The following is a 12,203-nucleotide window of genomic DNA, read 5'->3' as shown; positions in this document are numbered from 1 at the left end:
TCTTCATGACACAATCTTTGTAGGTTTTTTGTTTCTAGGCATTTGTTCATTTCATCTAGTTTCTCCCATTTTTCAGCATACAATTGTTCACAGTACTCTCTTATAATCCTCTTTATTTCTGTAGAATTGATGGTAATGTTCCCATTTTCATTTCTGATTTTAGTAATCTGAGTCTTCCTTTTTCTTAGTCAATTTAGCTCAAGTTTTATTAATTTTTGTTAATCTTTTTAAGAACCAACTTTTGGTTTTGTTGATTCCATTTTTCTGTTTTATCTATGTTTTGATCTTTTATTATTCCTCTGCTAGCTTTGTGTTTGCCATTTGTTCTTGATTTTTAATGTTAATGTTTTACTTTTTTATAAATCTGTTAATATTCCGTTTTTTAATATAATTGCTTTCCTTTGTAATCCTGTTTTAAAAACACTTGAAAACATTGAAATGACAGAGGCTTCACCACACTTGTAAAGGTGCCATAGCACAAAAAAGGTTAAGAATCTTACTTCTATTTAGAACCCCCCTTCCCAAATCCCCAATTTCCATTACATATCCTGCTATTTTCCTCTTAGATCACTGGTTTTTAGACACATAAATATTCCTGTTATTCCTTGAACAGAACAAAGCAAAACTTCTAGTCAGGTGCGGTGGCTCATGCCTGTAGTCCTAGCACTTTGGGAGGCTGAGGTGGGCAGATGTCTTGAACCCAGGAGTTGGAGATTAGCCTGGACAACATGCGGAAACCCATCTCTACAAAAAATACAAAAAGTAGCTCACTGCCAACCACTTCCACCCAGAAGGGATTCTCATGCCTCAGCCTCCTGAGTAGCTGTGATTACAGGCACCCACCACCACGCCCAGCTAATTTTTTGCATTTTTAGTAGAGACGGGGTTTTGCCATGTTGGCCAGGCTGTTATTGAACTTCTGACCTCAGGTGATCCGCCCGTCTCGGCCTCCCGAAGTGCTGGGATTACAGGCATGAGCCACAGCGCCTGGCCATCTCCACTTTTTCTTATCCCCCAAAAGACTTAACATCCCTGGCTTTATGTAGAATAGTGTACACTGCCACATCAGTGTTTGAGTCATTCCCCAGAGGAGAGGGGAACGCCCCTCCATTTTTTTTTGCAACATCTTGTCTTCCCTTTGCTGTTGCTTCCCCACACACACTTGGTTTTGTTCTATCCTGTACTTCAGATTTCTGTCTTTTGTTTTGTTTTTTCATATTGAAAAGATGACATTGCCCTAGGAGGCAAAAACAAATGGGAACTGAAAAAAAAAAAGCTTTTTATCTTATTTATCTTTTAATTCACCTGGAATGAATATTACGTCAATTGGGAGCTTAAATGTATTTTTCCCCAAATGGTTAACTAATCCTCCCAATAGCACTCATCTGAATAATCTGTCCTTTCCCCATATATGTTACATGTCTTTTACAAAATACAGCCCATTTGGGGTATGTTTCTGGGCTTTTGTTCTATTGCACTGTCCATTTGCTTACACCAGAAATGCCAGTTTATTTTTTTGTAGTCTTGCAATCTTTTAATTTCCACTAGTGCTTTTTAATTTAACATTAATTCACTGTATTTGTATTTTTTTCAGTGGTGGTAAATGGAAAAAATTAAAAATCTAATGAAAGCAGCCAAAAGCACACAATTTATGTCCTGTTAAGACTTCTGCATGCAAGTATCATGCTCCAAATATATTTTTCATCTTTATTTTTTATGACGGAAAGGGCTCAAGTACTTTGGGAAGCAAAACAGATTTGAGGGACGCCGAGAAGATACACAGCAGGCATGTAGGGTAGCGTGGCTGGCAACTGTTCTTACATAATTTTAATTTGAATTATACGTAATGTAGGTAATAAATTACTATTTGGATTTCCCTTTGGCATAAACAGCCAGGGAATATAACTAACATCAAAGATCCCAGACTCTCGACACAACAATCGTAACACAATTCTAGAAGGTCAAAAAAGGTAGAGAAGTTTGGACCGTGGAACAGACCTGGTGGAATGTCGACACAAAGCGTTTCAGGGTAGACAAAGCCTACTCAGAACACCCTAAACGCGGAGTTTTGCTAAGTTGGGACGCTGAAAGGCAAGGGAGTGACAGGAAGTCCGCAGGCTAATTCGCCATTAAGAAACAGAACCGTGGCTTCTTCCACCTCCAGCATCATCGGCCCCCAATCCGCTGTAACAAACGGATAGTGTCTCGCAGCATCAGACAACGGACTTGGAAATCAGTTTGCGACCACGCATCTGCGCCTCTTCTAGGAAACGACGAAGGGGAGTCCAACAGTAGTAACGACAGAAACAGTTCACGGGGGCCACTGCAAACGCCCCGCCATCAGTGGAACCGTTATCTCGCGAGACGACGGATCCCCATAAGGCACAAACCCAGCGCCAAGGTTGGCTGTCAAGGTAGATTCCAGGGTGCGGAAGTGGCTTTGTGGTGCCACCTCTAACCGCTCGGAGGTCAACCCCCATTCTACACCGAAAACTAGGCCTTGGCTGCTATGGAAGGACAGCGGCAAGAAAGCCACGCAACCCTAACACTCGCCCAGGCTCATTTCAACAAGGGAGAGTACGCCGAGGCCGAGGCGCTGTACTCCGCTTACATTCGCCAGTGCGCCTGCGCGGCCTCCAGCAACGAGAGTTCCGGGAGGTAACTATCGCGAGACCTGGGGCCGCGGCGACCTCGGGTGGAGGCGACGTTGGGGTTGTCTGGGCTCGTATCTTCGCCTCTGGAGCTCACGGGCGGTGCTTGTTATAACACAGCACTAGGACTGAGCGGGCGGACGTTCGTCTTTCTAGAAAGGCCTAGGCGAGGCCTAGGACGAGGGCGGCGGAGAACGCGGGGAGGAAGCCCACCCGCGAGGAGCCAGCTGCCGCGACGGTGCGGGGAGCTTCCGGGAACCAAGCCCTCTGCGCGATCTTCGGGCGCGGGCCGCCGCCACTCACCCCGCCGTCTCTCCTTCCACGTTCCTCATTCCCACCCAGAGACTTAGGACAGATAGGAATTTTCCACTCTTGATTTTAGCTGGCGAGAAATCCGCGACCTGGGAAGGGAAAGGGTCACGGCTGCGTAGGGCCACAGTACAGCGACTCCCATCTCAGTGTCACAGCGCAGGCTCTTGGTGGTGTTTTTCACTTGTGAAAAACGTTTAAATATGTGGAAGAGAGCATAACGAACGTCTAGGTGTTTATCAGTTGGCTTAAGTATTATCAGTTTACCTATTGTATTCATCCATGAATGTTTCAGAAGGAACCACCATGTCATCATCACATAGTTACTTAATATCAAGTAGTCAGTGTTGGAACCGTTCTGATCGACTAATAAGGTGTTTTGTTCTTTGGTTCGCTTTTCGCAGTTAGTTCAAGTCAGGATACACATCAAGTCAGGATACACATCAAGTCTTTTTAAGTCTCCTCTCCACCTTCCCCTCCTTTATTTGTTGAGGAAACCGATTCTTGTGTCCTTTGAATTTCCGTGTTTTGGACTTGCTGACCGAATCTCTTCTGTCATTTAATGTGGTCATCTGTCTCATATTGCTGTGAATTGGTAGTTAAACCTTGAGGTTTAATCCAACTGAATTCAGATTCAATATCTTGGCAGGAATACTTTTTAGGTGGGTGTGTATACTTTCACCAGGAAGCACATAATGATTCGCTGGCTTTCTCTTTGTGATGTGAGCGGCTTCACCTCTTACTATCTGCTTGCCCAAAGCATCTTTTCGGCTTGTGCCTGGATGTGTAGCATTTGTTTTTACTCCAAGTCTTGCCTCGATTGGGCTTGTTGATAGTATGGAGTGGACCAGGATGAGAAAAGAACAGAGGGGTTGGTTGAACAGCTTTTTGAACAGTTGTGAGTTGTCTGTTGTGGATTTGAGTTTTCTGGACAGGATGCCAGCTTGTCTTTTGTATGAGGCTTAACTAAACACTAAGGACTTGATTCTTACCCTGTTTGTTACACTTACATGGAATTAAACCAGAAAGATAAAATTGCCTTCTCATTTCAATAACACACAAGAATAATAATAGAAATTTCTGAACAGGCGATAAGATGATACTGTCTACTTTCCTCAGTGCACCTCCCCCATAAAAAAGATAAGTAAACATAGAAAGCGAAACTATTCGTGTTTCAAGCTCTAAAAATAGACTTATCTAGTAGATTTAAAAAAGTATTCATCAGCACCAGGTATACTGATGCTGTCTAGTCTTGTTATTCTTCCTTCGTTGCACATCTCAGCCTAAGAACACAAGTGTCCGTAGCAAATGTAATAGCTGTGCCTTACCAGCACAGGAAAGACAGTTTGTCATAGCGCAGTAGAAGGGAGTTCATCATGCCTGAATTCCAGTCTTGGCACTGCCACATGGCTAATGTCTCAGCCTCAGTTTTTCATCTGTAAAATAGGCTTTTGATAAAATTCTAGAAACTCATGGATTGAAACTGAATTCTGTCATTTCAACTTTTTCCCTTAAATTTATCTTTTGGAGCTTACATTTATTTTTGAAGTATTGGGTCACTGAATTATTTTGAAACAATATTTGCAGTTTTTGAATGCCTTTCATTCTGAATGGTTTGTGACGTTTTCTTTTAATATCTAAAGTATAGCTTTAGTCATAAACCTAATTTCCAAAGTCTCTCTCTCTCTCTCTCTATATATATATATATATATTTTTTTTTTTTGCGAAAGTTAGCAAATCCTAAAAATTCACATTTGGGTTAGGTAACTTGAATGAATTCCATTATAATAAATACTATCATTACAAAAATTTTAATATTACAAAAAATTTCAGCTTCAACTGTTAGTCCATTTCTTTAAAGTATGAAACAAAATTTCCACATGAAAAAGATTTTAGAATTTGATTTAATGAGATCTAATTCTAAATCTAACATTTTATGATTCTCTATATTACGAATATATAATTAGTATTAAAAACTTAATAATTTTGAAACTTCGATTTAATGACTAAAACCTTACTGGCATCCTGAGATTGCTTTTTTCTTCAAACTCTCTACTGGGAGCAGTTCAACTAGTGTCATGTCACATAGGTGAAGGGGAGTGGTACCCTCTTGTAAACTAGGTTTTAACAGGAGTGCTTAGTGGCATCCAGAAGTATCCTTACACCCAGTCTCCATCACAGCTCATAGAATAGACATTTTCTAAAATTGTGACAGTCCTTTCCATCGTTAGCAAACTTGGTTTGAAGGAGGCCCTTGGACTGTGAGTGCCTCTTAGGGTAGCAGTAGTTACAGTCCCTGTCTGAAATCTCAAGGATCAAGATATTAAGAGAAGTAGCTTTTATTTACACTAACTGCATTCACAGATATTTTTGGAGGACTATACTTTTTACTACGGGGTATCACAAAGAAGTGACAGATGAGTTCTCTGTTTGGTTCTAATTTGAGAATTGCTTTGGGAAAAAGGAAAGGGAAATAGAATCATCCCTGACTCAGAGCAGAGGCACTAATGTTCTCTGTGCAGACTATTTGTCCTGTGCAGAGAAAGGTTCAGGGCAGCCAGGGGCTGTGGCCTGTTGAGCTGGTGGCTGGTCAGAGCTACCTGGGTGTACAGCCCAGGAAAGGCTGCGAATTTAAAGCTCTTTGGGCAACCTCTAGTTCCCTCAGGTGCAGAGCCAGTTCTGCACAAAGGACATCCAAACTGACTGGAGCCCTGAGTGGGTCTAAAGGAGCCCACCCTCCTAGCAGGAAGCCAGCCTGGCACTGGGGAGGATGCCAGCTGAGGCTGGAGGGAGGGCAACTCTGTCCCCAGAGATAACTTCCTGGGGATCATAGCATGTTGAATTTTCACTTAGCGTTAACTTTAGTTTTTTATTGGTGGAAAATGATTTCAAATCTCATTGTTTTAAGATCACTTAAAAATTTGAGAATGAAATTGATTCACATTGTGACATGTCCATAGCAAACTCGGGCTTTGGGCCGGCTTTCCCTCTTTGCTTAGTATTTATCTGTTCTGTCTTCTTTGCCCTGCTGGTGTGTGCTTAGAAAAATGAACAATCATTGTAATGTTATATTCAGCAGAACAAGTTGGCAGTGAACACACTGTAAAGTTAGTATGCTTTTCAGGTTGATATTGTAGTGGTATAACCCTACGAAAGTAGATAACAGGGTTAAACAGAAATTGATTTTAGCTGTTTATTTATTTGTACGTTTCTTCTTCAGCTTGGATTTTCAGTGTTCATGCTGCATGTTATAGGCTGTGAAGTTTGACAATACCCAAAAGAGAATGAAAGTGGAAATGAGAGGAATTTGGTAACATGGTGTTTTTAATGTGAACTTTTTGTTTAAAGCAAATGCAGCCCTGAGGATTTGGCTACTGCATATAACAACAGGGGGCAAATCAAGTACTTCAGGGTTGATTTTTATGAAGCCATGGATGACTACACATCTGCCATAGAAGTCCAACCCAATTTTGAAGTTCCATATTACAACAGAGGGTTGATACTGTATAGGCTGGGTAAGAATTTTTTTTCTTTTTGGATTTTGTCATTGACTGTATTCTGTTTTTTCAGAGCTTTCAAATGTTGTAAAACTAACGTGGTAATCAAATTTTAAAGTTCTGTGAAATTTAGGTTTAGAGCTTGGAACAAAGGAAGTGTCCCTGAGTTTATTTTAGGCTTTTGATAGGCGTTATAGATCACAGCAGAGCACTGGGGTGGGAATTGGACCTGGGCGCAGGAGCCGGGGTGACCCCATTACTTTGTGCTTGTGCATTCCCAGCTGTGAAAAGAGGGCAATTCAGATGATCACCTGTGAAACTTTTCTGAGTTAAAATCTTTGAAGACACACAAGACAATAGAAAGTGAAGTTTAGATTCTTGGATTAAAGGGACCATAGGTACTGTTTCTCATTTAAAGTGTCAAAAAGAAAATTAGTTCCTGTTTCTTAATTTTACTGCAATTATGTAAAACAGGCGATACAGTTTTGTTAAAATTTTAAGATGATTGATAATATTTACCTGTTAAATCTCAATAAACCCATAGCTAATTTTAGGTGTATTATTCCCTAAGGGCACACAGAATTACTTTGATATACACATCTCTATGTTATTAAGATAAAAAAATTCCTTTACTAGAAGTGACTGAAAGCTCATAAATATAAAAGCAAAAGTACGTGTTATCAAAGCTTTGCTATGAATAATATATAGAAATACTCAGTTTCTTTTCTGTTTTCCATTTTTTGGGTTCTGGTACAGGATATTTTGATGATGCTTTGGAAGATTTCAAGAAGGTCTTAGACTTAAATCCTGGATTTCAAGATGCTACTTTGAGCTTAAAACAGACTATTCTAGACAAAGAAGAAAAACAAAGAAGAAATGTTGCAAAAAATTATTGATATTTTTAACTTAATGGAAGTATTGATTCATGATCCTTACATCTGCATCTAGTTATCAGTAATTTAAAATAGATATTGAGCTATTTTGATTTATATTTAAGAAATTAATACATTAGCACTGAAAGTTAAATAGTGTGTTTAAGGTAGTTAATTTCAGGTTGAATGGGTTTTTTTAATGAAGTGTAAATAATACCAATTTATAAGTGTATATTATATTAAATATTATAGTAAAAAGGAATGTGTGGTGTTTTCTTCAGCAGAACTATTTTTGTGATTTTTTTATTCTCAACTTTTTATTTTAAAAATGTTACATGTGCAGAAAAGTTGAAAGTATAATAAAATAAACTCAAGTTACATTCATGAGTTGTTAATATTGTGCCACATTTGCTTTTTCTATTTAAATATATAACTTTTTGCTGAACCATTTGAAAATAAGGTGCTGAGGTCACAGTACTTAGCCCCTAAATATTTCAGCCTACATTTTCTAAGATGAAGACATCCTCCTTTATAACCACAATACCATTATAATACCTAATAAAATGAATAATTCTGTAATGTCAGCCATATCCAGCCCATATTCCAAAGTGTATAGATTTTTATTTGGATCTAGAGCCAATCAGGTTTCATTGCTTTTTTTTTTTTTTTATGTTTCTCTCAGGTCTTTTAATCTAGTCCCCTGTCCATTTTCTCCCCCTAGCATTGGCTTTGAGAGTAAGGCTATTTTATATAGCTAGGCTAGAAAGACATAACATTTAGGCTTAAAAATAAACATGTCCTACAAGAGAACAATTTGAAGGAGTTCAGCTTGAATTACACTTGGTTTTCTCAAGTAATCATTGATAAGAATAGGTTAAGATTTAAATATTGAACATAGTTTTCTGTCTCTGGATAATGACAATCGTTATCAACATTTACTGAATACTATAAGCCAAGTACTGTTCAAATCTCCATAATAATTTGGTGATCAGGTATGAATGTATAGAGAGGTGAGGAAATGACAAAAAGCACTTAGTAAATATAAAGTTTAAAATTCTTTTATTTTGGTGCTGCCAACAATTAAGCCCTTACGAGGCTATAAAAAACCGGGAAGAACTTGAAGAGAAAACAAACTAACACCAGCCATATGCCATCTACATTTTTTGTTTTTTATTGTTGTTTGGCTTCCAAAGATTTAGACCTTGTATCTCAGATCTCCCAAACTAGTTTATTACTGCTATGGAAAAGCAGTAATTTACTGTGGTGGAAATTACCCGAATCAGGAGAAAGGAAAGTGTCTTTGCTTCGTGTTTCCAGAGGAAGGCGCAGGGTAACTTCTGTGGCCTCAGATGCAATCATCATCAGCAACCTTAAAATACTTTTTGTGTGTGTGTATGAGTAATCTCATGAAGCAGAAAAAGTAATTGCCCTGTTTGTATTTCATAAGTAATACCTGGCAAAATACATGGAGAGTTTGGGCTGTAGGTAAGTGAATATTAAGAGGAAATTAAGTTTCACGGCCTAGAAACAAAGTCTCTGTTTCTGGAATTATTCACACTTTCCAAAATGGTTTATCTTATATTTGTTGGCGATTTAAAAAAATTTCTAAAATTGCATTAAAATGTAGAAAAATCTGTCTTAGGAAAACTTTTTTTTAAAAAAGCAAGTTCCCTAGACCTTGGGAGGGAAAGAAAGCTTTAAGCCATTCCGCCCAGAGAAGCAAATGCTTAATGTTTAATTTTATTTTCTCTTGACTCAGACTCTCTTTACTCTTGACTGGGATCAGATGGAATATGAAAAGGAAAAATTGTTTAACATATTCGTGTGGTTTGTTAGGTTTTATTCAAAATTTCTTCATCCTTTATCAGAAAAAAAAAAAAAGTCACTGAAGTTCAGAATCAGCAGTTGCTGATGTAGACCCAGGCACTCATTTTCTCTTGTCTTGTTACTGGAAATAAAGAATACTTCATTTACCTTGTTTAGCGTTGAAACTTTAGGCATTATTCAGATTCTAAATTTCTGATTGACCAAATAATACCTTGGATATTTACCTTAAAAGATATTCATTACCGTTCATATTTACCTTAAAAGATATTTACCTTAAAAGATATTCATTACCATTCATATTTCCCACACTTCAGTATTCGTTATTTCCGTTTTCTGCTAGAAAAGTAACTACGTTTTCTAATTTTTTCCTTTGTAAAAACAAATTGTGGTTTGTTATAAGGTTTCTCTTTAACAAAGTGAGGTAAGATAGGATAAAATGGATTTAAGTTACTTTTAAGTTTAGAATATTACTCCTAACAGTAGTTGAAAAGTGTGGAGCTATTTGTTTTTTTCTGAAATTTGGAACTGAATAAAACCCTTTATGATAGCAAAGCAAATATCCAAGTTAGTCTTCAGTCATTATCTATTTGCTCTTTTGCTCTGTCTTTTTTGGTTTTCTGTTTTTCACTGGCTTCTCTACCCTCTCAATCCTAAATGTAGCCTTGGCTCCCTGCCATTTTGTAGGTCTTAAATCTTTCTCTGTGGGCATGATATATTTCAACCCCACCTACCACTCAGCATTTACACTGATTCTTGTCTCAATGTCTCCCTTTCTGCCAAGTCTAGCCCCCTTAAAAATTTAACTCAGAAGTAAACAGTTTGTATATAAACCGTAATAGCATGTTTTTTTTTTTTCTTTTTTGAGACAGGGTCTCTGTCTCAAAAAAAATCCAGCCACGCTGGATTGCAGTGGCTTAATCACAGCTCACTGCAGCCTTGACCTCCCTGGGCTCAGGTGGTCCTCCCACCTCAGCCTCCTAAGTAGCTTGGACTATAGGCATGCACCATCATGTCCAGCTAATTTTTGTATATTTTGTAGAGATGGGGTTTCACCACATTGCCTAGGCTGAGCATGAATGTTTACTATGCTAGTTTTTTGTTTTATTGAGAATAATTCACATATCATGTAGTTCACCCATTTAAAGTGTAAAGTTCAATGGTTTGAAGGTATATTCAGAGTTGCTGCACCATTTTTTCAAGGTTTTTGGGTATCCTGGTCTTGCATGCAAACTGCACTTAAACACAGAAAAAATTTTATGCAAATTAATGACTAAACATGAGAGTGTTTCAAAAACAACAGCTCATGCACAAAACAGATCTAAGAGTCCTAAAAAGTGCTGCTTCTGGCTTCATTCAAATATGTGGCACGATTCCACTTTGTCTCATGTGATGTTCTCTAACAAGAAATGTGTTGAGTAAATCAGATGGCTCATCTCTGCCTGAAATGGATGCTGAATTTAGTGTGTTTAGGTTAACATATTGCTATGCTAAACAAATTGTTGACAAACGTGTAATAGCTTTTCAAGAGTATAGTGAAAAGTTGACTGAATATTTGCTATTTAAGCTAGGTGTGTAATTTTAACAGTTTCTATATAAATTCACATTTTGGTGTTTTCTGTGTTTCTAAAAAATGTGATAGTAAATTGTGAGAATAGACTGCCCATAATTTAAAATGGCAGTTGGTAAAAGAGGGAGAGTGAGATTTGTTAAATTTCAAATCTAATGTTAGGGGACGTCAAAGGACACCATTTCACTCTACAGAAAGGAAAGAAGGATAAGTATAGTCTAATTTCTGTTTTTGGAAAAACAAAGCAATTGATACAATTAAAACACATAGTTTATCCTTTTTAAAATCACAAGAAGGTAAAAGAACACATCATGTAGCAAGACAAATTATAAAACAAGCAACCCGTAAGGAAGCCCCTAAACTGAAATTATGAATGTGGATATAAAAGTAAAATAGGAACACAACAGTGTAATCCCAGGTTTATATGTGTCATCACAAAATCATAAATACAGCAGTTTAGTGAAGGTCTTATTCTGCAGAGAGGATGAAGTTAAGAAATTGAGTAACTTGTGCAAGGTTATGTCCAAAATCCATATAAATATTTGAAACTGCGATGAGTATCAGTGTTTTTGCTGCTGGCATCAACTCACAGCAGATTTGTGGACTTTTTTTTTTTTTTGGTCCTGACAAAAAATTTAAATTGCTCATAAAATGTTTTAGTACCCAGCAAAGTGAGTATCAAAATAATATTAAAGTATGTTTTTAAATAATGGAATGTTATTACAATGCCCACATTGCTTGGTGGTCATTTTTCTTATTAAAAACAGACACAAAAGATGGTGAAAAGCAGGTTAATTTTAAGAGCAAACTCCATTTGGAAATTAGATAGCTACAGCTGCCAATATGTAAATTTTTATCTTATGTCAAAGAAAGCGTCCAATACGTAGAAATAAGGCAAAAAGATTTGCATGTCATTTCAGTATCATACCAGCAGACCCACTCAACGGCTGTTTAATTCTCTTGGGGGGCCATGTGTGTGCCTTTCTTTGATTTTCTATTTACTCTTGATTAGGGCCCAGACTCTGGGAGGTTGCATGTAACTTGCAGATTTTTGTCCAGAGGAGATACAAATGAACTCTGTCTGGTAGAAAAGATAACCCCAAAAGTTTTGGCTGTATTGCCCTGAAGAACGTTAACCAGTTTTGTATTTAACCTAGCAACTTTATTCCCAAATTCTTTCTTCATGGGCCATAAGTACTCAGTTATTCTAATGCTCTTTTACCACTCTGGCGGTTCTCTATTAACGAGTTAAACATTATTCACCTTTTCATTCTATATTCTTATAAGAATCATGCTTAACTTTAAAAAACATTTTGGCCCTACTACTGAAGAAACAACAAAAAACCCTTGGTATGGTTTGGCTGTGTCCCCACCCAAAATCTCATCTTGAATTGTAATCCCCATAATCCCCACGTGTCAAGGGAGAGACCAGGTGGAGGGAATTGAATCATGGAGCGGTTTCCTCGATGCTGTTCTCGTG

The 12,203-nt window shown here is 37.8% G+C and overlaps 1 protein-coding gene across 1 annotated transcript; it reads left to right on the top strand.

The window, feature by feature from the left end:
- The first annotated feature begins 2,166 nt into the window (after nt 1–2,166).
- On the top strand, nt 2,167–7,709 carry TTC32 (tetratricopeptide repeat domain 32). Its single transcript, XM_032172313.2, has 3 exons — nt 2,167–2,658; nt 6,309–6,475; nt 7,214–7,709. Exons 1-3 carry the CDS (start codon nt 2,510–2,512, stop codon nt 7,351–7,353), a joined length of 456 nt encoding a protein of 151 aa, XP_032028204.1. The 5' UTR covers nt 2,167–2,509; the 3' UTR covers nt 7,354–7,709.
- The last annotated feature ends 4,494 nt before the right edge of the window (nt 7,710–12,203 follow it).

Source organism: Hylobates moloch, unplaced genomic scaffold (genome assembly GCF_009828535.3).
Source record: "Hylobates moloch isolate HMO894 unplaced genomic scaffold, HMol_V3 SCAFFOLD_13, whole genome shotgun sequence".
NCBI classification, from domain to species: Eukaryota; Metazoa; Chordata; class Mammalia; order Primates; family Hylobatidae; genus Hylobates; species Hylobates moloch.
This window is presented reverse-complemented; position numbering and strand designations above follow the sequence as displayed.